Consider the following 21,542-nt stretch of genomic DNA (forward strand, 5'->3'; position numbering starts at 1 on the left):
ATAAACCATGGTGGAATAGTCCAAGAATCTAGCCACAGAGTCTCTATGGCATGACACATGACAGCCAGCCAATGGGCTAAATCACCAGTGGAACACAGGTCCCAGAGGCAGCGTGGTGACAATATTGAAAAAAATATAATATCTCATAAACTGCATAGATGTGTGTGTTAAAAATGTTAGAAAAACAAAACTATACATGTGTGAAAACACTTGAATCATTTCACATTTCAAAATCACAAGGACATCACGACAATGGCTAAAAAAGAGGAAATAGGCAGGAGGACAGAAGCTGGTGGATACAAGGATACTGAGACACAGGGAGAGAAAGAGAGGCCAAGGAAGATGAAGGGGAAGAGGGAAAGACATCTTGGAACATGGGTGATACAAAAAAAGAAGCGAAGAGAGGAAAGGAATGAGGGCAACATAGATATGAAAGAAAAAACAGAAAAGGACATGGAGGAAATCAGGGGATCCACAGGTGACTTCGAAAAGATGGAAGATCAATTGCACAAAAGGAAAGATGATGTGGACGAATGGACAGAAAGACGAAAATGGAAAATGGTGGAGCAGATGAAAGCAGATGTGCAAAAAGAAGAAGTGGAACAAAATCAATCCAGAGAAGACACCATGACAGAGATGATGACAATGATAGCTAGTAGAAGAGATATGAAGAATGAGAAAGAGGACATAGAAAAGGAGTTGGAAAAAATTAACAGGGAGAAGGATGATATAAGAAAACTGAAGGCTGTGCTACAGAAACAGCAAAAGGAAATGGAGAGCTGGATGGAGGAAAGGAAACAGGAGATGATTAGGATGAAACAGATGAAAACTGACCTTGAAAACAAGGAGGAGCATATTGAACAAATGAGAAATGATGTTATGAGTAAAATGAGCAAAATGGCAGCAATTAAAGCTGGAAGGGATGGACAAAAACAAGGAATAGCCATGCAATGGGAACTGATAAAGCAAGAGAAGGATGTTATTCGTCAGCTGAAAGCTGAGCTGCAAAAAGAGAAAAAGGATATGGACAAATGTATACAGGAAAGACAGCGGGAAGGGATCCGTATTGAACAAACTAAAGCTGATATTCAAAATGAGAAACAGAAAATTGATCAAGCCAGAGATGACACTATGAGGGAGATTAGGAAAATGGAAGCCCTTAAAGCTGAGACGGAGGGTCAGAAAGAAGGAGTAAAAGACCAACTAGAGCAGATTAAGAGGGAAAAACAGGATATTGAACAAAGTAAGGCAGAGCTGCAGAAGAAGAATGAGGAATTGGAGAAATGGATACAAGAGTGGCAACAAGAGAAAAACTTGACTGATGAACTAAAAGCAAACCTTGAAAAAGAGAAAGAGAAAAATGATCAAACAGTGGAAGATAATATCAGGGAAACCAAAAAAATTTCAATTGTCAAGGCTGAGATGGATGAGAAAAGGGAAGTAATGGAAAAGCAACTAGACCAGATAAAGAGGGAGAAAGAAGATATGGAACAACTGAAGCTTAAGCTAAGGAAAGAGAAAGAAAAAATGGGGCGACAGAAAGAAAAAATGAAAGACCGATTGGACCAGATTAAGAGGGAGGAAGAGGATATTGAGCAAATAAAGGCTGAGCTACAGAAGCAAAAGTTAGACATGGACAACTGGATAGAAGAGAGGCAGCAAGAGAAAGACTTGATTGAAGAAATGAAAGCAAACCTTCAAAAAGAGAAAGAGAAAATTGATCAAACTGGTGAAGATAATTTAAGAGAAGCCAGAAAAGTTGCAGATATCAAAGTTGAGTTGGACGAAGAAAAGGAAGTAATGGAAAAGCGAATGGAGCAGATTAAGAGGGAGAGAGAGGATATGGAAGAATTGAGGGTTAAGCTACAGAAAGAGAAAGAAGAAATGGATCGAGAAAAAGACCAAATAGAAGACCAATTAGGCCAGATTAAGAGGGAGAAAGAGGATATTGAGGAAATAAAGGTTGAGCTACAGAAGCAAAAATTTGACATGGACAAGAGGATACAAGACAGAAAGCATGAAAAAGAACTGGTGGAACAAATGAAAACAGACCTTCGAAAAGAAAAAGAAACAATTGATCAAAAAAAAGAAGGAACAAAACTTACACAATTCAAACTGGAACAGATACAGCAGGAAAAGGATGCAATTGAGCAACAAAAGTGTGAGATACAGAAACAGAGAGAGGAAATGGAAAACTGGATACAAGAAAGACAGCATGAGATGACTAGGATTGAACAAATGAAAGAGGATCTTGAAAATGAGAAAGAAAAACTTGATCAAGCCAGAGGTGATGTAATGAGGGAGACTAGCAAAATGGAAGCCATTAAAGCTGAGATGGATGGACAGAAAAGAGAAATGGAGAAGGAACTGGACAATATTCAAAGGGAGAAAGATGAAATTGAGAGAATTCAGTTGGAGCTACTCAAACAAAAAACTGACTTGGACAACTGGACTGAAGAGAGACAGCAGGAAAAAGACAAGATCGAACAGCTGACAACAGACCTTCGAAAAGAAAAAGAAACAATGGATCAAATAAGAGAAGAAACAAAACTTAAGCAATTAAAACCGGAACAGATAGAGCAGGAAAAGGATGCTATTGAGCGACAAAAGTGTGAGATACAGAAACAGAGAGAGGAAATGGAAAACTGGATACTGGAGAGACAGAAGGACATGACTAGGATTGAACAAAAGAAAGAGGATCTTGAAAATGAGAAAGAAAAACTTGATCAAGCCAGAGGTGATGTAATGAGGGAGACTAGCAAAATGGAAGCCATTAAAGCTGAGATGGATGGACAGAAAAGAGAAATGGAGAAGGAACTGGACAATATTCAAAGGGAGAAAGATGAAATTGAGAGAATTCAGTTGGAGCTACTCAAACAAAAAACTGACTTGGACAACTGGACTGAAGAGAGACAGCAGGAAAAAGACAAGATCGAACAGCTGACAACAGACCTTCGAAAAGAAAAAGAAACAATGGATCAAATAAGAGAAGAAACAAAACTTAAGCAATTAAAACCAGAACAGATAGAGCAGGAAAAGGATGCTATTGAGCGACAAAAGTGTGAGATACAGAAACAGAGAGAGGAAATGGAAAACTGGATACTGGAGAGACAGCAGGAGATGACTAGGATTGAACAAATGAAAGAGGATCTTGAAAATGAGAAAGAAAAACTTGATCAAGCCAGGGGTGATATAATGAGGGAGACTAGCAAAATGGAAGCCATTAAAGCAGAGATGGATGGACAGAAAAGAGAAATGGAGAAGGAACTGGACAAATTTCAAAGGGAGAAAGATGAAATTAATCAAATGAAGCTCCAGCTACAGAAACAAAAGATGGACATAGACAACTGGATACAAGGGAGGCAGGAAGAGAAAGACTTGATTGAAGAAATGAAAGAAAACCTTCAAAAAGAGAAAGTGAAAATTGATCAAACTGGTGAAGATAATTTAAGAGAAGCCAGAAAAACTGCAGATATCAAAGTTGAGTTGGACGGAGAAAAGGAAGTAATGAAAAAGCGAATGGAGCAGATTAAGAGGGAGAAAGAGGATATGGAAGAATTGAGGGTTAAGCTACAGAAAGAGAAAGAAGAAATGGATCGAGAAAAAGAACAAATGGAAGACCAATTAGGCCAGACTAAGAGGGAGAAAGAGGATATTGAGCAAATTAAGGCTGAGCTACAGAAGCAAAGATTTGACATGGACAACTGGATACAGAAAAGACAGCATGAGATGACTAGGACTGAACAAAAGAAAGAGGATCTTGAAAATGAGAAAGAAAAACTTGATCAAGCCAGGGGTGATATAATAAGGGAGACTAGCAAAATGGAAGCCATTAAAGCAGAGATGGATGGACAGAAAAGAGAAATGGAGAAGGAACTGGACAATATTCAAAGGGAGAAAGATGAAATTAATCAAATGAAGCTCCAGCTACAGAAACAAAAGATGGACATAGACAACTGGATACAAGGGAGGCAGCAAGAGAAAGACTTGATTGAAGAAATGAAAGCAAACCTTCAAAAAGAGAAAGAGAAAATTGATCAAACTGGTGAAGATAATTTAAGAGAAGCCAGAAAAGTTGCAGATATCAAAGTTGAGTTGGACGAAGAAAAGGAAGTAATGGAAAAGCGAATGGAGCAGATTAAGAGGGAGAGAGAGGATATGGAAGAATTGAGGGTTAAGCTACAGAAAGAGAAAGAAGAAATGGATCGAGAAAAACACCAAATAGAAGACCAATTAGGCCAGATTAAGAGGGAGAAAGAGGATATTGAGGAAATAAAGGTTGAGCTACAGAAGCAAAAATTTGACATGGACAAGAGGATACAAGACAGAAAGCATGAAAAAGAACTGGTGGAACAAATGAAAACAGACCTTCGAAAAGAAAAAGAAACAATTGATCAAAAAAAAGAAGGAACAAAACTTACACAATTCAAACTGGAACAGATACAGCAGGAAAAGGATGCAATTGAGCAACAAAAGTGTGAGATACAGAAACAGAGAGAGGAAATGGAAAACTGGATACAAGAAAGACAGCATGAGATGACTAGGATTGAACAAATGAAAGAGGATCTTGAAAATGAGAAAGAAAAACTTGATCAAGCCAGAGGTGATGTAATGAGGGAGACTAGCAAAATGGAAGCCATTAAAGCTGAGATGGATGGACAGAAAAGAGAAATGGAGAAGGAACTGGACAATATTCAAAGGGAGAAAGATGAAATTGAGAGAATTCAGTTGGAGCTACTCAAACAAAAAACTGACTTGGACAACTGGACTGAAGAGAGACAGCAGGAAAAAGACAAGATCGAACAGCTGACAACAGACCTTCGAAAAGAAAAAGAAACAATGGATCAAATAAGAGAAGAAACAAAACTTAAGCAATTAAAACCGGAACAGATAGAGCAGGAAAAGGATGCTATTGAGCGACAAAAGTGTGAGATACAGAAACAGAGAGAGGAAATGGAAAACTGGATACTGGAGAGACAGAAGGACATGACTAGGATTGAACAAAAGAAAGAGGATCTTGAAAATGAGAAAGAAAAACTTGATCAAGCCAGAGGTGATGTAATGAGGGAGACTAGCAAAATGGAAGCCATTAAAGCTGAGATGGATGGACAGAAAAGAGAAATGGAGAAGGAACTGGACAATATTCAAAGGGAGAAAGATGAAATTGAGAGAATTCAGTTGGAGCTACTCAAACAAAAAACTGACTTGGACAACTGGACTGAAGAGAGACAGCAGGAAAAAGACAAGATCGAACAGCTGACAACAGACCTTCGAAAAGAAAAAGAAACAATGGATCAAATAAGAGAAGAAACAAAACTTAAGCAATTAAAACCAGAACAGATAGAGCAGGAAAAGGATGCTATTGAGCGACAAAAGTGTGAGATACAGAAACAGAGAGAGGAAATGGAAAACTGGATACTGGAGAGACAGCAGGAGATGACTAGGATTGAACAAATGAAAGAGGATCTTGAAAATGAGAAAGAAAAACTTGATCAAGCCAGGGGTGATATAATGAGGGAGACTAGCAAAATGGAAGCCATTAAAGCAGAGATGGATGGACAGAAAAGAGAAATGGAGAAGGAACTGGACAAATTTCAAAGGGAGAAACATGAAATTAATCAAATGAAGCTCCAGCTACAGAAACAAAAGATGGACATAGACAACTGGATACAAGGGAGGCAGCAAGAGAAAGACTTGATTGAAGAAATGAAAGAAAACCTTCAAAAAGAGAAAGTGAAAATTGATCAAACTGGTGAAGATAATTTAAGAGAAGCCAGAAAAACTGCAGATATCAAAGTTGAGTTGGACGGAGAAAAGGAAGTAATGAAAAAGCGAATGGAGCAGATTAAGAGGGAGAAAGAGGATATGGAAGAATTGAGGGTTAAGCTACAGAAAGAGAAAGAAGAAATGGATCGAGAAAAAGAACAAATGGAAGACCAATTAGGCCAGACTAAGAGGGAGAAAGAGGATATTGAGCAAATTAAGGCTGAGCTACAGAAGCAAAGATTTGACATGGACAACTGGATACAGAAAAGACAGCATGAGATGACTAGGACTGAACAAAAGAAAGAGGATCTTGAAAATGAGAAAGAAAAACTTGATCAAGCCAGGGGTGATATAATAAGGGAGACTAGCAAAATGGAAGCCATTAAAGCAGAGATGGATGGACAGAAAAGAGAAATGGAGAAGGAACTGGACAAATTTCAAAGGGAGAAAGATGAAATTAATCAAATGAAGCTCCAGCTACAGAAACAAAAGATGGACATAGACAACTGGATACAAGGGAGGCAGCAAGAGAAAGACTTGATTGAAGAAATGAAAGAAAACCTTCAAAAAGAGAAAGTGAAAATTGATCAAACTGGTGAAGATAATTTAAGAGAAGCCAGAAAAACTGCAGATATCAAAGTTGAGTTGGACGGAGAAAAGGAAGTAATGAAAAAGCGAATGGAGCAGATTAAGAGGGAGAAAGAGGATATGGAAGAATTGAGGGTTAAGCTACAGAAAGAGAAAGAAGAAATGGATCGAGAAAAAGAACAAATGGAAGACCAATTAGGCCAGACTAAGAGGGAGAAAGAGGATATTGAGCAAATTAAGGCTGAGCTACAGAAGCAAAGATTTGACATGGACAACTGGATACAGAAAAGACAGCATGAGATGACTAGGACTGAACAAAAGAAAGAGGATCTTGAAAATGAGAAAGAAAAACTTGATCAAGCCAGGGGTGATATAATAAGGGAGACTAGCAAAATGGAAGCCATTAAAGCAGAGATGGATGGACAGAAAAGAGAAATGGAGAAGGAACTGGACAATATTCAAAGGGAGAAAGATGAAATTAATCAAATGAAGCTCCAGCTACAGAAACAAAAGATGGACATAGACAACTGGATACAAGGGAGGCAGCAAGAGAAAGACTTGATTGAAGAAATGAAAGCAAACCTTCAAAAAGAGAAAGAGAAAATTGAACAAACTGGTGAAGATAATTTAAGAGAAGCCAGAAAAATTGCAGATATCAAAGTTGAGTTGGACGGAGAAAAGGAAGTAATGGAAAAGCGAATGGAGCAGATTAAGAGGGAGAAAGAGGATATGGAAGAATTGAGGGTTAAGCTACAGAAAGAGAAAGAAGAAATGGATCGAGAAAAAGAACAAACGGAAGACCAATTAGGCCAGATTAAAAGGGAGAAAGAGGATATTGAGGAAACAAAGGCTGAGCTACAGAAGGAAAAATTGAACATTGACAACTGGATACAAGATAGACAGCAGGAACTGATCAGGATTGAACAAATGAAAGAGGATCTTGAAAAAAAGAAAGAGAAAATTGATCAAGCTAGAGATGCCACCGTGCAGGAGATCAGCAAAATGGAAGCCATGAAAGTGGACATGAATGGGCAGAAAGAAAGAATGGAAAGGCAATGGGAAAAGATGAAGCAGGAAAAGGATGTGATTGATCAACTGACAGCAGAACTAGGGAAACAGAAAGAGGACATGAACAACTGGACAGAGGAAAGAGAGAAAGAGGTGATGAGGATTGAAGAATTGAAAGCTGATATTCAAAACAAGAAAGAGAAAATTGATCAAGACAGAGGTGATGTAATGAGGGAGATTAGCAAAATGGAAGCCATTAAAGCTGAGATGGATGGACAGAAAAGAGAAATGGAGAAGGAACTGGACAATATTCAAAGGGAGAAAGATGAAATTGAGAGAATTCAGTTGGAGCTACTCAAACAAAAAACTGACTTGGACAACTGGATTGAAGAGAGACAGCAGGAAAAAGTCAAGATCGAACAGCTGACAACTGACCTTCGAAAAGAAAAAGAAACAATGGATCAAATAAGAGAAGAAACAAAACTTAAGCAATTAAAACTGGAACAGATAGAGCAGGAAAAGGATGCTATTGAGCGACAAAAGTGTGAGATACAGAAACAGAGAGAGGAAATGGAAAACTGGATACTGGAGAGACAGCAGGAGATGTCTAGGATTGAACAAATGAAAGAGGATCTTGAAAATGAGAAAGAAATACTTGATCAAGCCAGAGGTGATGTAATGAGGGAGACTAGCAAAATGGAAGCCATTAAAGCTGAGATGGATGGACAGAAAAGAGAAATGGAGAAGGAACTGGACAATATTCAAAGGGAGAAAGATGAAATTAATCAAATGAAGCTCCAGCTACAGAAACAAAAGATGGACATAGACAACTGGATACAAGGGAGGCAGCAAGAGAAAGACTTGATTGAAGAAATGAAAGCAAACCTTCAAAAAGAGAAAGAGAAAATTGAACAAACTGGTGAAGATAATTTAAGAGAAGCCAGAAAAATTGCAGATATCAAAGTTGAGTTGGACGGAGAAAAGGAAGTAATGGAAAAGCGAATGGAGCAGATTAAGAGGGAGAAAGAGGATATGGAAGAATTGAGGGTTAAGCTACAGAAAGAGAAAGAAGAAATGGACCGAGAAAAAGAACAAATGGAAGACCAATTAGGCCAGATTAAGAGGGAGAAAGAGGATATTGAGGAAATAAAGGCTGAGCTACAGAAGCAAAAATTGAACATTGACAACTGGATACAGGAAAGACAGCATGAGATGACTAGGATTGAACAAATGAAAGAGGATCTTGAAAATGAGAAAGAAAAACTTGATCAAGCCAGAGGTGATGTAATGAGGGAGACTAGCAAAATGGAAGCCATTAAAGCTGAGATGGATGGACAGAAAAGAGAAATGGAGAAGGAACTGGACAATATTCAAAGGGAGAAAGATAAAATTGAGAGAATTCAGTTGGAGCTACTCAAACAAAAAACTGACTTGGACAACTGGACTGAAGAGAGACAGCAGGAAAAAGACAAGATCGAACAGCTGACAACAGACCTTCAAAAAGAAAAAGAAACAATGGATCAAATAAGAGAAGAAAGAAAACTTAAGCAATTAAAACCAGAACAGATAGAGCAGGAAAAGGATGCTATTGAGCGACAAAAGTGTGAGATACAGAAACAGAGAGAGGAAAGGGAAAACTGGATACTGGAGAGACAGCAGGACATGACTAGGATTGAACAAATGAAAGAGGATCTTGAAAATGAGAAAGAAATACTTGATCAAGCCAGAGGTGATGTAATGAGGGAGACTAGTAAAATGGAAGCCATTAAAGCAGAGATGGATGGACAGAAAAGAGAAATGGAGAAGGAACTGGACAATATTCAAAGGGAGAAAGATGAAATTAATCAAATGAAGCTCCAGCTACAGAAACAAAAAATGGACATAGAAAACTGGATACAAGGGAGGCAGCAAGAGAAAGACTTGATTGAAGAAATTAAAGCAAACCTTCAAAAAGAGAAAGAGAAAATTGATCAAACTGGTGAGGATAATTTAAGAGAAGCCAGAAAAATTGCAGATATCAAAGTTGAGTTGGACGGAGAAAAGGAAGTAATGGAAAAGCGAATGGAGCAGATTAAGAGGGAGAAAGAGGATATGGAAGAATTGAGGGTTAAGCTACAGAAAGAGAAAGAAGAAATGGATCGAGAAAAAGAACAAACGGAAGACCAATTAGGCCAGATTAAAAGGGAGAAAGAGGATATTGAGGAAACAAAGGCTGAGCTACAGAAGGAAAAATTGAACATTGACAACTGGATACAAGATAGACAGCAGGAACTGATCAGGATTGAACAAATGAAAGAGGATCTTGAAAAAAAGAAAGAGAAAATTGATCAAGCTAGAGATGCCACCGTGCAGGAGATCAGCAAAATGGAAGCCATGAAAGTGGACATGAATGGGCAGAAAGAAAGAATGGAAAGGCAATGGGAAAAGATGAAGCAGGAAAAGGATGTGATTGATCAACTGACAGCAGAACTAGGGAAACAGAAAGAGGACATGAACAACTGGACAGAGGAAAGAGAGAAAGAGGTGATGAGGATTGAAGAATTGAAAGCTGATATTCAAAACAAGAAAGAGAAAATTGATCAAGACAGAGGTGATGTAATGAGGGAGATTAGCAAAATGGAAGCCATTAAAGCAGAGATGGATGGACAGAAAAGAGAAATGGAGAAGGAACTGGACAATATTCAAAGGGAGAAAGATGAAATTGAGAGAATTCAGTTGGAGCTACTCAAACAAAAAACTGACTTGGACAACTGGACTGAAGAGAGACAGCAGGAAAAAGTCAAGATCGAACAGCTGACAACTGACCTTCGAAAAGAAAAAGAAACAATGGATCAAATAAGAGAAGAAACAAAACTTAAGCAATTAAAACTGGAACAGATAGAGCAGGAAAAGGATGCTATTGAGCGACAAAAGTGTGAGATACAGAAACAGAGAGAGGAAATGGAAAACTGGATACTGGAGAGACAGCAGGAGATGTCTAGGATTGAACAAATGAAAGAGGATCTTGAAAATGAGAAAGAAAAACTTGATCAAGCCAGAGGTGATGTAATGAGGGAGACTAGCAAAATGGAAGCCATTAAAGCAGAGATGGATGGACAGAAAAGAGAAATGGAGAAGGAACTGGACAAATTTCAAAGGGAGAAAGATGAAATTAATCAAATGAAGCTCCAGCTACAGAAACAAAAGATGGACATAGACAACTGGATACAAGGGAGGCAGCAAGAGAAAGACTTGATTGAAGAAATGAAAGAAAACCTTCAAAAAGAGAAAGTGAAAATTGATCAAACTGGTGAAGATAATTTAAGAGAAGCCAGAAAAACTGCAGATATCAAAGTTGAGTTGGACGGAGAAAAGGAAGTAATGAAAAAGCGAATGGAGCAGATTAAGAGGGAGAAAGAGGATATGGAAGAATTGAGGGTTAAGCTACAAAAAGAGAAAGAAGAAATGGATCGAGAAAAAGAACAAATGGAAGACCAATTAGGCCAGACTAAGAGGGAGAAAGAGGATATTGAGCAAATTAAGGCTGAGCTACAGAAGCAAAGATTTGACATGGACAACTGGATACAGAAAAGACAGCATGAGATGACTAGGACTGAACAAAAGAAAGAGGATCTTGAAAATGAGAAAGAAAAACTTGATCAAGCCAGGGGTGATATAATAAGGGAGACTAGCAAAATGGAAGCCATTAAAGCAGAGATGGATGGACAGAAAAGAGAAATGGAGAAGGAACTGGACAATATTCAAAGGGAGAAAGATGAAATTAATCAAATGAAGCTCCAGCTACAGAAACAAAAGATGGACATAGACAACTGGATACAAGGGAGGCAGCAAGAGAAAGACTTGATTGAAGAAATGAAAGCAAACCTTCAAAAAGAGAAAGAGAAAATTGAACAAACTGGTGAAGATAATTTAAGAGAAGCCAGAAAAATTGCAGATATCAAAGTTGAGTTGGACGGAGAAAAGGAAGTAATGGAAAAGCGAATGGAGCAGATTAAGAGGGAGAAAGAGGATATGGAAGAATTGAGGGTTAAGCTACAGAAAGAGAAAGAAGAAATGGATCGAGAAAAAGAACAAACGGAAGACCAATTAGGCCAGATTAAAAGGGAGAAAGAGGATATTGAGGAAACAAAGGCTGAGCTACAGAAGGAAAAATTGAACATTGACAACTGGATACAAGATAGACAGCAGGAACTGATCAGGATTGAACAAATGAAAGAGGATCTTGAAAAAAAGAAAGAGAAAATTGATCAAGCTAGAGATGCCACCGTGCAGGAGATCAGCAAAATGGAAGCCATGAAAGTGGACATGAATGGGCAGAAAGAAAGAATGGAAAGGCAATGGGAAAAGATGAAGCAGGAAAAGGATGTGATTGATCAACTGACAGCAGAACTAGGGAAACAGAAAGAGGACATGAACAACTGGACAGAGGAAAGAGAGAAAGAGGTGATGAGGATTGAAGAATTGAAAGCTGATATTCAAAACAAGAAAGAGAAAATTGATCAAGACAGAGGTGATGTAATGAGGGAGATTAGCAAAATGGAAGCCATTAAAGCTGAGATGGATGGACAGAAAAGAGAAATGGAGAAGGAACTGGACAATATTCAAAGGGAGAAAGATGAAATTGAGAGAATTCAGTTGGAGCTACTCAAACAAAAAACTGACTTGGACAACTGGATTGAAGAGAGACAGCAGGAAAAAGTCAAGATCGAACAGCTGACAACTGACCTTCGAAAAGAAAAAGAAACAATGGATCAAATAAGAGAAGAAACAAAACTTAAGCAATTAAAACTGGAACAGATAGAGCAGGAAAAGGATGCTATTGAGCGACAAAAGTGTGAGATACAGAAACAGAGAGAGGAAATGGAAAACTGGATACTGGAGAGACAGCAGGAGATGTCTAGGATTGAACAAATGAAAGAGGATCTTGAAAATGAGAAAGAAATACTTGATCAAGCCAGAGGTGATGTAATGAGGGAGACTAGCAAAATGGAAGCCATTAAAGCTGAGATGGATGGACAGAAAAGAGAAATGGAGAAGGAACTGGACAATATTCAAAGGGAGAAAGATGAAATTAATCAAATGAAGCTCCAGCTACAGAAACAAAAGATGGACATAGACAACTGGATACAAGGGAGGCAGCAAGAGAAAGACTTGATTGAAGAAATGAAAGCAAACCTTCAAAAAGAGAAAGAGAAAATTGAACAAACTGGTGAAGATAATTTAAGAGAAGCCAGAAAAATTGCAGATATCAAAGTTGAGTTGGACGGAGAAAAGGAAGTAATGGAAAAGCGAATGGAGCAGATTAAGAGGGAGAAAGAGGATATGGAAGAATTGAGGGTTAAGCTACAGAAAGAGAAAGAAGAAATGGACCGAGAAAAAGAACAAATGGAAGACCAATTAGGCCAGATTAAGAGGGAGAAAGAGGATATTGAGGAAATAAAGGCTGAGCTACAGAAGCAAAAATTGAACATTGACAACTGGATACAGGAAAGACAGCATGAGATGACTAGGATTGAACAAATGAAAGAGGATCTTGAAAATGAGAAAGAAAAACTTGATCAAGCCAGAGGTGATGTAATGAGGGAGACTAGCAAAATGGAAGCCATTAAAGCTGAGATGGATGGACAGAAAAGAGAAATGGAGAAGGAACTGGACAATATTCAAAGGGAGAAAGATAAAATTGAGAGAATTCAGTTGGAGCTACTCAAACAAAAAACTGACTTGGACAACTGGACTGAAGAGAGACAGCAGGAAAAAGACAAGATCGAACAGCTGACAACAGACCTTCAAAAAGAAAAAGAAACAATGGATCAAATAAGAGAAGAAACAAAACTTAAGCAATTAAAACCAGAACAGATAGAGCAGGAAAAGGATGCTATTGAGCGACAAAAGTGTGAGATACAGAAACAGAGAGAGGAAATGGAAAACTGGATACTGGAGAGACAGCAGGACATGACTAGGATTGAACAAATGAAAGAGGATCTTGAAAATGAGAAAGAAATACTTGATCAAGCCAGAGGTGATGTAATGAGGGAGACTAGTAAAATGGAAGCCATTAAAGCAGAGATGGATGGACAGAAAAGAGAAATGGAGAAGGAACTGGACAATATTCAAAGGGAGAAAGATGAAATTAATCAAATGAAGCTCCAGCTACAGAAACAAAAAATGGACATAGAAAACTGGATACAAGGGAGGCAGCAAGAGAAAGACTTGATTGAAGAAATTAAAGCAAACCTTCAAAAAGAGAAAGAGAAAATTGATCAAACTGGTGAGGATAATTTAAGAGAAGCCAGAAAAATTGCAGATATCAAAGTTGAGTTGGACGGAGAAAAGGAAGTAATGGAAAAGCGAATGGAGCAGATTAAGAGGGAGAAAGAGGATATGGAAGAATTGAGGGTTAAGCTACAGAAAGAGAAAGAAGAAATGGACCGAGAAAAAGAACAAATGAAAGACCAATTAGGCCAGATTAAGAGGGAGAAAGAGGATATTGAGGAAATAAAGGCTGAGCTACAGAAGCAAAAATTGAACATTGACAACTGGATACAGGAAAGACAGCATGAGATGACTAGGATTGAACAAATGAAAGAGGATCTTGAAAATGAGAAAGAAAAACTTGATCAAGCCAGAGGTGATGTAATGAGGGAGACTAGCAAAATGGAAGCCATTAAAGCAGAGATGGATGGACAGAAAAGAGAAATGGAGAAGGAACTGGACAATATTCAAAGGGAGAAAGATGAAATTGAGAGAATTCAGTTGGAGCTACTCAAACAAAAAACTGACTTGGACAACTGGACTGAAGAGAGACAGCAGGAAAAAGTCAAGATCGAACAGCTGACAACAGACCTTCGAAAAGAAAAAGAAACAATGGATCAAATAAGAGAAGAAACAAAACTTAAGCAATTAAAACTGCAACAGATAGAGCAGGAAAAGGATGCTATTGAGCGACAAAAGTGTGAGATACAGAAACAGAGAGAGGAAATGGAAAACTGGATACTGGAGAGACAGCAGGACATGACTAGGATTGAACAAATGAAAGAGGATCTTGAAAATGAGAAAGAAAAACTTGATCAAGCCAGGGGTGATATAATGAGGGAGACTAGCAAAATGGAAGCCATTAAAGCTGAGATGGATGGACAGAAAAGAGAAATGGAGAAGGAACTGGACAATATTCAAAGGGAGAAAGATAAAATTGAGAGAATTCAGTTGGAGCTACTCAAACAAAAAACTGACTTGGACAACTGGACTGAAGAGAGACAGCAGGAAAAAGACAAGATCGAACAGCTGACAACAGACCTTCAAAAAGAAAAAGAAACAATGGATCAAATAAGAGAAGAAACAAAACTTAAGCAATTAAAACCAGAACAGATAGAGCAGGAAAAGGATGCTATTGAGCGACAAAAGTGTGAGATACAGAAACAGAGAGAGGAAATGGAAAACTGGATACTGGAGAGACAGCAGGACATGACTAGGATTGAACAAATGAAAGAGGATCTTGAAAATGAGAAAGAAATACTTGATCAAGCCAGAGGTGATGTAATGAGGGAGACTAGTAAAATGGAAGCCATTAAAGCAGAGATGGATGGACAGAAAAGAGAAATGGAGAAGGAACTGGACAATATTCAAAGGGAGAAAGATGAAATTAATCAAATGAAGCTCCAGCTACAGAAACAAAAAATGGACATAGAAAACTGGATACAAGGGAGGCAGCAAGAGAAAGACTTGATTGAAGAAATTAAAGCAAACCTTCAAAAAGAGAAAGAGAAAATTGATCAAACTGGTGAGGATAATTTAAGAGAAGCCAGAAAAATTGCAGATATCAAAGTTGAGTTGGACGGAGAAAAGGAAGTAATGGAAAAGCGAATGGAGCAGATTAAGAGGGAGAAAGAGGATATGGAAGAATTGAGGGTTAAGCTACAGAAAGAGAAAGAAGAAATGGACCGAGAAAAAGAACAAATGAAAGACCAATTAGGCCAGATTAAGAGGGAGAAAGAGGATATTGAGGAAATAAAGGCTGAGCTACAGAAGCAAAAATTGAACATTGACAACTGGATACAGGAAAGACAGCATGAGATGACTAGGATTGAACAAATGAAAGAGGATCTTGAAAATGAGAAAGAAAAACTTGATCAAGCCAGAGGTGATGTAATGAGGGAGACTAGCAAAATGGAAGCCATTAAAGCAGAGATGGATGGACAGAAAAGAGAAATGGAGAAGGAACTGGACAATATTCAAAGGGAGAAAGATGAAATTGAGAGAATTCAGTTGGAGCTACTCAAACAAAAAACTGACTTGGACAACTGGACTGAAGAGAGACAGCAGGAAAAAGTCAAGATCGAACAGCTGACAACAGACCTTCGAAAAGAAAAAGAAACAATGGATCAAATAAGAGAAGAAACAAAACTTAAGCAATTAAAACTGCAACAGATAGAGCAGGAAAAGGATGCTATTGAGCGACAAAAGTGTGAGATACAGAAACAGAGAGAGGAAATGGAAAACTGGATACTGGAGAGACAGCAGGACATGACTAGGATTGAACAAATGAAAGAGGATCTTGAAAATGAGAAAGAAAAACTTGATCAAGCCAGGGGTGATATAATGAGGGAGACTAGCAAAATGGAAGCCATTAAAGCTGAGATGGATGGACAGAAAAGAGAAATGGAGAAGGAACTGGACAATATTCAAAGGGAGAAAGATGAAATTAATCAAATGAAGCTCCAGCTACAGAAACAAAAGATGGACATAGACAACTGGATACAAGGGAGGCAGCAAGAGAAAGACTTGATTGAAGAAATGAAAGAAAACCTTCAAAAAGAGAAAGTGAAAATTGATCAAACTGGTGAAGATAATTTAAGAGAAGCCAGAAAAATTGCAGATATCAAAGTTGAGTTGGACGGAGAAAAGGAAGTAATGGAAAAGCGAATGGAGCAGATTAAGAGGCAGAAAGAGGATATGGAAGAATTGAGGGTTAAGCTACAGAAAGAGAAAGAAGAAATGGATCGAGAAAAAGAACAAATGGAAGACCAATTAGGCCAGACTAAGAGGGAGAAAGAGGATATTGAGGAAATAAAGGCTGAGCTACAGAAGCAAAAATTGAACATTGACAACTGGATACAGGAAAGACAGCATGAGATGACTAGGATTGAACAAATGAAAGAGGATCTTGAAAATGAGAAAGAAAAACTTGATCAAGCCAGAGGTGATGTAATGAGGGAGACTAGCAAAATGGAAGCCATTAAAGCTGAGATGGATGGACAGAAAAGAGAAATGGAGAAGGAACTGGACAATATTCAAAGGGAGAAAGATGAAATTAATCAAATGAAGCTCCAGCTACAGAAACAAAAAATGGACATAAACAACTGGATACAAGATAGACAGCAGGAACTGATCAGGATTGAACAAATGAAAGAGGATCTTGAAAAAAAGAAAGAGAAAATTGATCAAGCTAGAGATGCCACCGTGCAGGAGATCAGCAAAATGGAAGCCATGAAAGTGGACATGAATGGGCAGAAAGAAAGAATGGAAAGGCAATGGGAAGAGATGAAGCAGGAAAAGGATGTGATTGATCAACTGACAGCAGAACTAGGGAAACAGAAAGAGGACATGAACAACTGGACAGAGGAAAGAGAGAAAGAGGTGATGAGGATTGAAGAATTGAAAGCTGATATTCAAAACAAGAAAGAGAAAATTGATCAAGACAGAGGTGATGTAATGAGGGAGATTAGCAAAATGGAAGCCATTAAAGCTGAGATGGATGGACAGAAAAGAGAAATGGAGAAGGAACTGGACAATATTCAAAGGGAGAAAGATGAAATTAATCAAATGAAGCTCCAGCTACAGAAACAAAAAATGGACATAGACAACTGGATACAAGGGAGGCAGCAAGAGAAAGACTTGATTGAAGAAATGAAAGCAAACCTTCAAAAAGAGAAAGAGAAAATTGATCAAACTGGTGAAGATAATTTAAGAGAAGCCAGAAAAATTGCAGATATCAAAGTTGAGTTGGACAGAGAAAAGGAAGTAATGGAAAAGCGAATGGAGCAGATTAAGAGGGAGAAAGAGGATATGGAAGAATTGAGGGTTAAGCTACAGAAAGAGAAAGAAGAAATGGATCGAGAAAAAGAACAAACGGAAGACCAATTAGGCCAGATTAAAAGGGAGAAAGATGATATTGAGGAAATAAAGGCTGAGCTACAGAAGCAAAAATTGAACATTGACAACTGGATACAGGAAAGACAGCATGAGATGACTAGGATTGAACAAATGAAAGAGGATCTTGAAAATGAGAAAGAAAAACTTGATCAAGCCAGAGGTGATGTAATGAGGGAGACTAGCAAAATGGAAGCCATTAAAGCAGAGATGGATGGACAGAAAAGAGAAATGGAGAAGGAACTGGACAATATTCAAAGGGAGAAAGATGAAATTAATCAAATGAAGCTCCAGCTACAGAAACAAAAAATGGACATAAACAACTGGATACAAGATAGACAGCAGGAACTGATCAGGATTGAACAAATGAAAGAGGATCTTGAAAAAAAGAAAGAGAAAATTGATCAAGCTAGAGATGCCACCGTGCAGGAGATCAGCAAAATGGAAGCCATGAAAGTGGACATGAATGGGCAGAAAGAAAGAATGGAAAGGCAATGGGAAGAGATGAAGCAGGAAAAGGATGTGATTGATCAACTGACAGCAGAACTAGGGAAACAGAAAGAGGACATGAACAACTGGACAGAGGAAAGAGAGAAAGAGGTGATGAGGATTGAAGAATTGAAAGCTGATATTCAAAACAAGAAAGAGAAAATTGATCAAGACAGAGGTGATGTAATGAGGGAGATTAGCAAAATGGAAGCCATTAAAGCTGAGATGGATGGACAGAAAAGAGAAATGGAGAAGGAACTGGACAATATTCAAAGGGAGAAAGATGAAATTAATCAAATGAAGCTCCAGCTACAGAAACAAAAAATGGACATAGACAACTGGATACAAGGGAGGCAGCAAGAGAAAGACTTGATTGAAGAAATGAAAGCAAACCTTCAAAAAGAGAAAGAGAAAATTGATCAAACTGGTGAAGATAATTTAAGAGAAGCCAGAAAAATTGCAGATATCAAAGTTGAGTTGGACAGAGAAAAGGAAGTAATGGAAAAGCGAATGGAGCAGATTAAGAGGGAGAAAGAGGATATGGAAGAATTGAGGGTTAAGCTACAGAAAGAGAAAGAAGAAATGGATCGAGAAAAAGAACAAACGGAAGACCAATTAGGCCAGATTAAAAGGGAGAAAGAGGATATTGAGGAAATAAAGGCTGAGCTACAGAAGCAAAAATTGAACATTGACAACTGGATACAGGAAAGACAGCATGAGATGACTAGGATTGAACAAATGAAAGAGGATCTTGAAAATGAGAAAGAAAAACTTGATCAAGCCAGAGGTGATGTAATGAGGGAGACTAGCAAAATGGAAGCCATTAAAGCAGAGATGGATGGACAGAAAAGAGAAATGGAGAAGGAACTGGACAATATTCAAAGGGAGAAAGATGAAATTGAGAGAATTCAGTTGGAGCTACTCAAACAAAAAACTGACTTGGACAACTGGACTGAAGAGAGACAGCAGGAAAAAGTCAAGATCGAACAGCTGACAACAGACCTTCGAAAAGAAAAAGAAACAATGGATCAAATAAGAGAAGAAACAAAACTTAAGCAATTAAAACTGGAAGAGATAGAGCAGGAAAAGGATGCTATTGAGCGACAAAAGTGTGAGATACAGAAACAGAGAGAGGAAATGGAAAACTGGATACTGGAGAGACAGCAGGACATGACTAGGATTGAACAAATGAAAGAGGATCTTGAAAATGAGAAAGAAAAACTTGATCAAGCCAGAGGTGATGTAATGAGGGAGACTAGTAAAATGGAAGCCATTAAAGCAGAGATGGATGGACAGAAAAGAGAAATGGAGAAGGAACTGGACAATATTCAAAGGGAGAAAGATGAAATTAATCAAATGAAGCTCCAGCTACAGAAACAAAAAATGGACATAGAAAACTGGATACAAGGGAGGCAGCAAGAGAAAGACTTGATTGAAGAAATTAAAGCAAACCTTCAAAAAGAGAAAGAGAAAATTGATCAAACTGGTGAGGATAATTTAAGAGAAGCCAGAAAAATTGCAGATATCAAAGTTGAGTTGGACGGAGAAAAGGAAGTAATGGAAAAGCGAATGGAGCAGATTAAGAGGGAGAAAGAGGATATGGAAGAATTGAGGGTTAAGCTACAGAAAGAGAAAGAAGAAATGGATCGAGAAAAAGAACAAACGGAAGACCAATTAGGCCAGATTAAAAGGGAGAAAGAGGATATTGAGGAAACAAAGGCTGAGCTACAGAAGGAAAAATTGAACATTGACAACTGGATACAAAATAGACAGCAGGAACTGATCAGGATTGAACAAATGAAAGAGGATCTTGAAAAAAAGAAAGAGAAAATTGATCAAGCTAGAGATGCCACCGTGCAGGAGATCAGCAAAATGGAAGCCATGAAAGTGGACATGAATGGGCAGAAAGAAAGAATGGAAAGGCAATGGGAAAAGATGAAGCAGGAAAAGGATGTGATTGATCAACTGACAGCAGAACTAGGGAAACAGAAAGAGGACATGAACAACTGGACAGAGGAAAGAGAGAAAGAGGTGATGAGGATTGAAGAATTGAAAGCTGATATTCAAAACAAGAAAGAGAAAATTGATCAAGACAGAGGTGATGTAATGAGGGAGATTAGCAAAATGGAAGCCATTAAAGCTGAGATGGATGGACAGAAAAGAGAAATGGAGAAGGAACTGGACAATAGTCAAAAGGAGAAAGATGAAATTGAGAGAATTCAGTTGGAGCTACTCAAACAAAAACCTGACTTGGACAACTGGACTGAAGAGAGACAGCAGGAAAAAGTCAAGATCGAACAGCTGACAACAGACCTTCGAAAAGAAAAAGAAACAATGGATCAAATAAGAGAAGAAACAAAACTTAAGCAATTAAAACCAGAACAGACAGAGCAGGAAAAGGATGCTATTGAGCGACAAAAGTGTGAGATGCAGAAACAGAGAGAGGAAATGGAAAACTGGATACTGGAGAGACAGCAGGACATGACTAGGATTGAACAAATGAAAGAGGATCTTGAAAATGAGAAAGAAAAACTTGATCAAGCCAGAGGTGATGTAATTAGGGAGACTAGCAAAATGGAAGCCATTAAAGCAGAGATGGATGGACAGAAAAGAGAAATGGAGAAGGAACTGGACAATATTCAAAGGGAGAAAGATGAAATTAATCAAATGAAGCTCCAGCTACAGAAACAAAAAATGGACATAGACAACTGGATACAAGATAGACAGCAGGAACTGATCAGGATTGAACAAATGAAAGAGGATCTTGAAAAAAAGAAAGAGAAAATTGATCAAGCTAGAGATGCCACCGTGCAGGAGATCAGCAAAATGGAAGCCATGAAAGTGGACATGGATGGGCAGAAAGAAAGAATGGAAAGGCAATGGGAAGAGATGAAGCAGGAAAAGGATGTGATTGATCAACTGACAGCAGAACTAGGGAAACAGAAAGAGGACATGAACAACTGGACAGAGGAAAGAGAGAAAGAGGTGATGAGGATTGAAGAATTGAAAGCTGATATTCAAAACAAGAAAGAGAAAATTGATCAAGACAGAGGTGATGTAATGAGGGAGATTAGCAAAATGGAAGCCATTAAAGCTGAGATGGATGGACAGAAAAGAGAAATGGAGAAGGAACTGGACAATATTCAAAGGGAGAAAGATGAAATTGAGAGAATTCAGTTGGAGCTACTCAAACAAAAAACTGACTTGGACAACTGGACTGAAGAGAGACAGCAGGAAAAAGTCAAGATCGAACAGCTGACAACAGACCTTCGAAAAGAGAAAGAAACAATGGATCAAATAAGAGAAGAAACAAAACTTAAGCAATTAAAACCAGAACAGATAGAGCAGGAAAAGGATGCTATTGAGCGACAAAAGTGTGAGATACAGAAACAGAGAGAGGAAATGGAAAACTGGATACTGGAGAGACAGCAGGACATGACTAGGATTGAACAAATGAAAGAGGATCTTGAAAATGAGAAAGAAATACTTGATCAAGCCAGAGGTGATGTAATGAGGGAGACTAGCAAAATGGAAGCCATTAAAGC

The 21,542-nt window shown here is 38.2% G+C and overlaps 1 protein-coding gene across 1 annotated transcript in view; it reads left to right on the forward strand.

Moving 5' to 3' along the window:
- LOC111854237 (uncharacterized) overlaps positions 1-21,542 on the forward strand; it is a 46,912-nt gene that overhangs the window by 6,939 nt on the left and 18,431 nt on the right. The window contains exons 5-6 of the mRNA XM_072706013.1: positions 241-12,942; positions 12,988-21,504. Of these exons, the coding sequence (XP_072562114.1) occupies positions 241-12,942; positions 12,988-21,504 (21,219 nt within the window). The remainder of the gene's footprint in view (positions 1-240; positions 12,943-12,987; positions 21,505-21,542) is intronic.

Source organism: Paramormyrops kingsleyae, chromosome 23 (assembly GCF_048594095.1).
Source record: "Paramormyrops kingsleyae isolate MSU_618 chromosome 23, PKINGS_0.4, whole genome shotgun sequence".
NCBI lineage: Eukaryota > Metazoa > Chordata > Actinopteri > Osteoglossiformes > Mormyridae > Paramormyrops > Paramormyrops kingsleyae.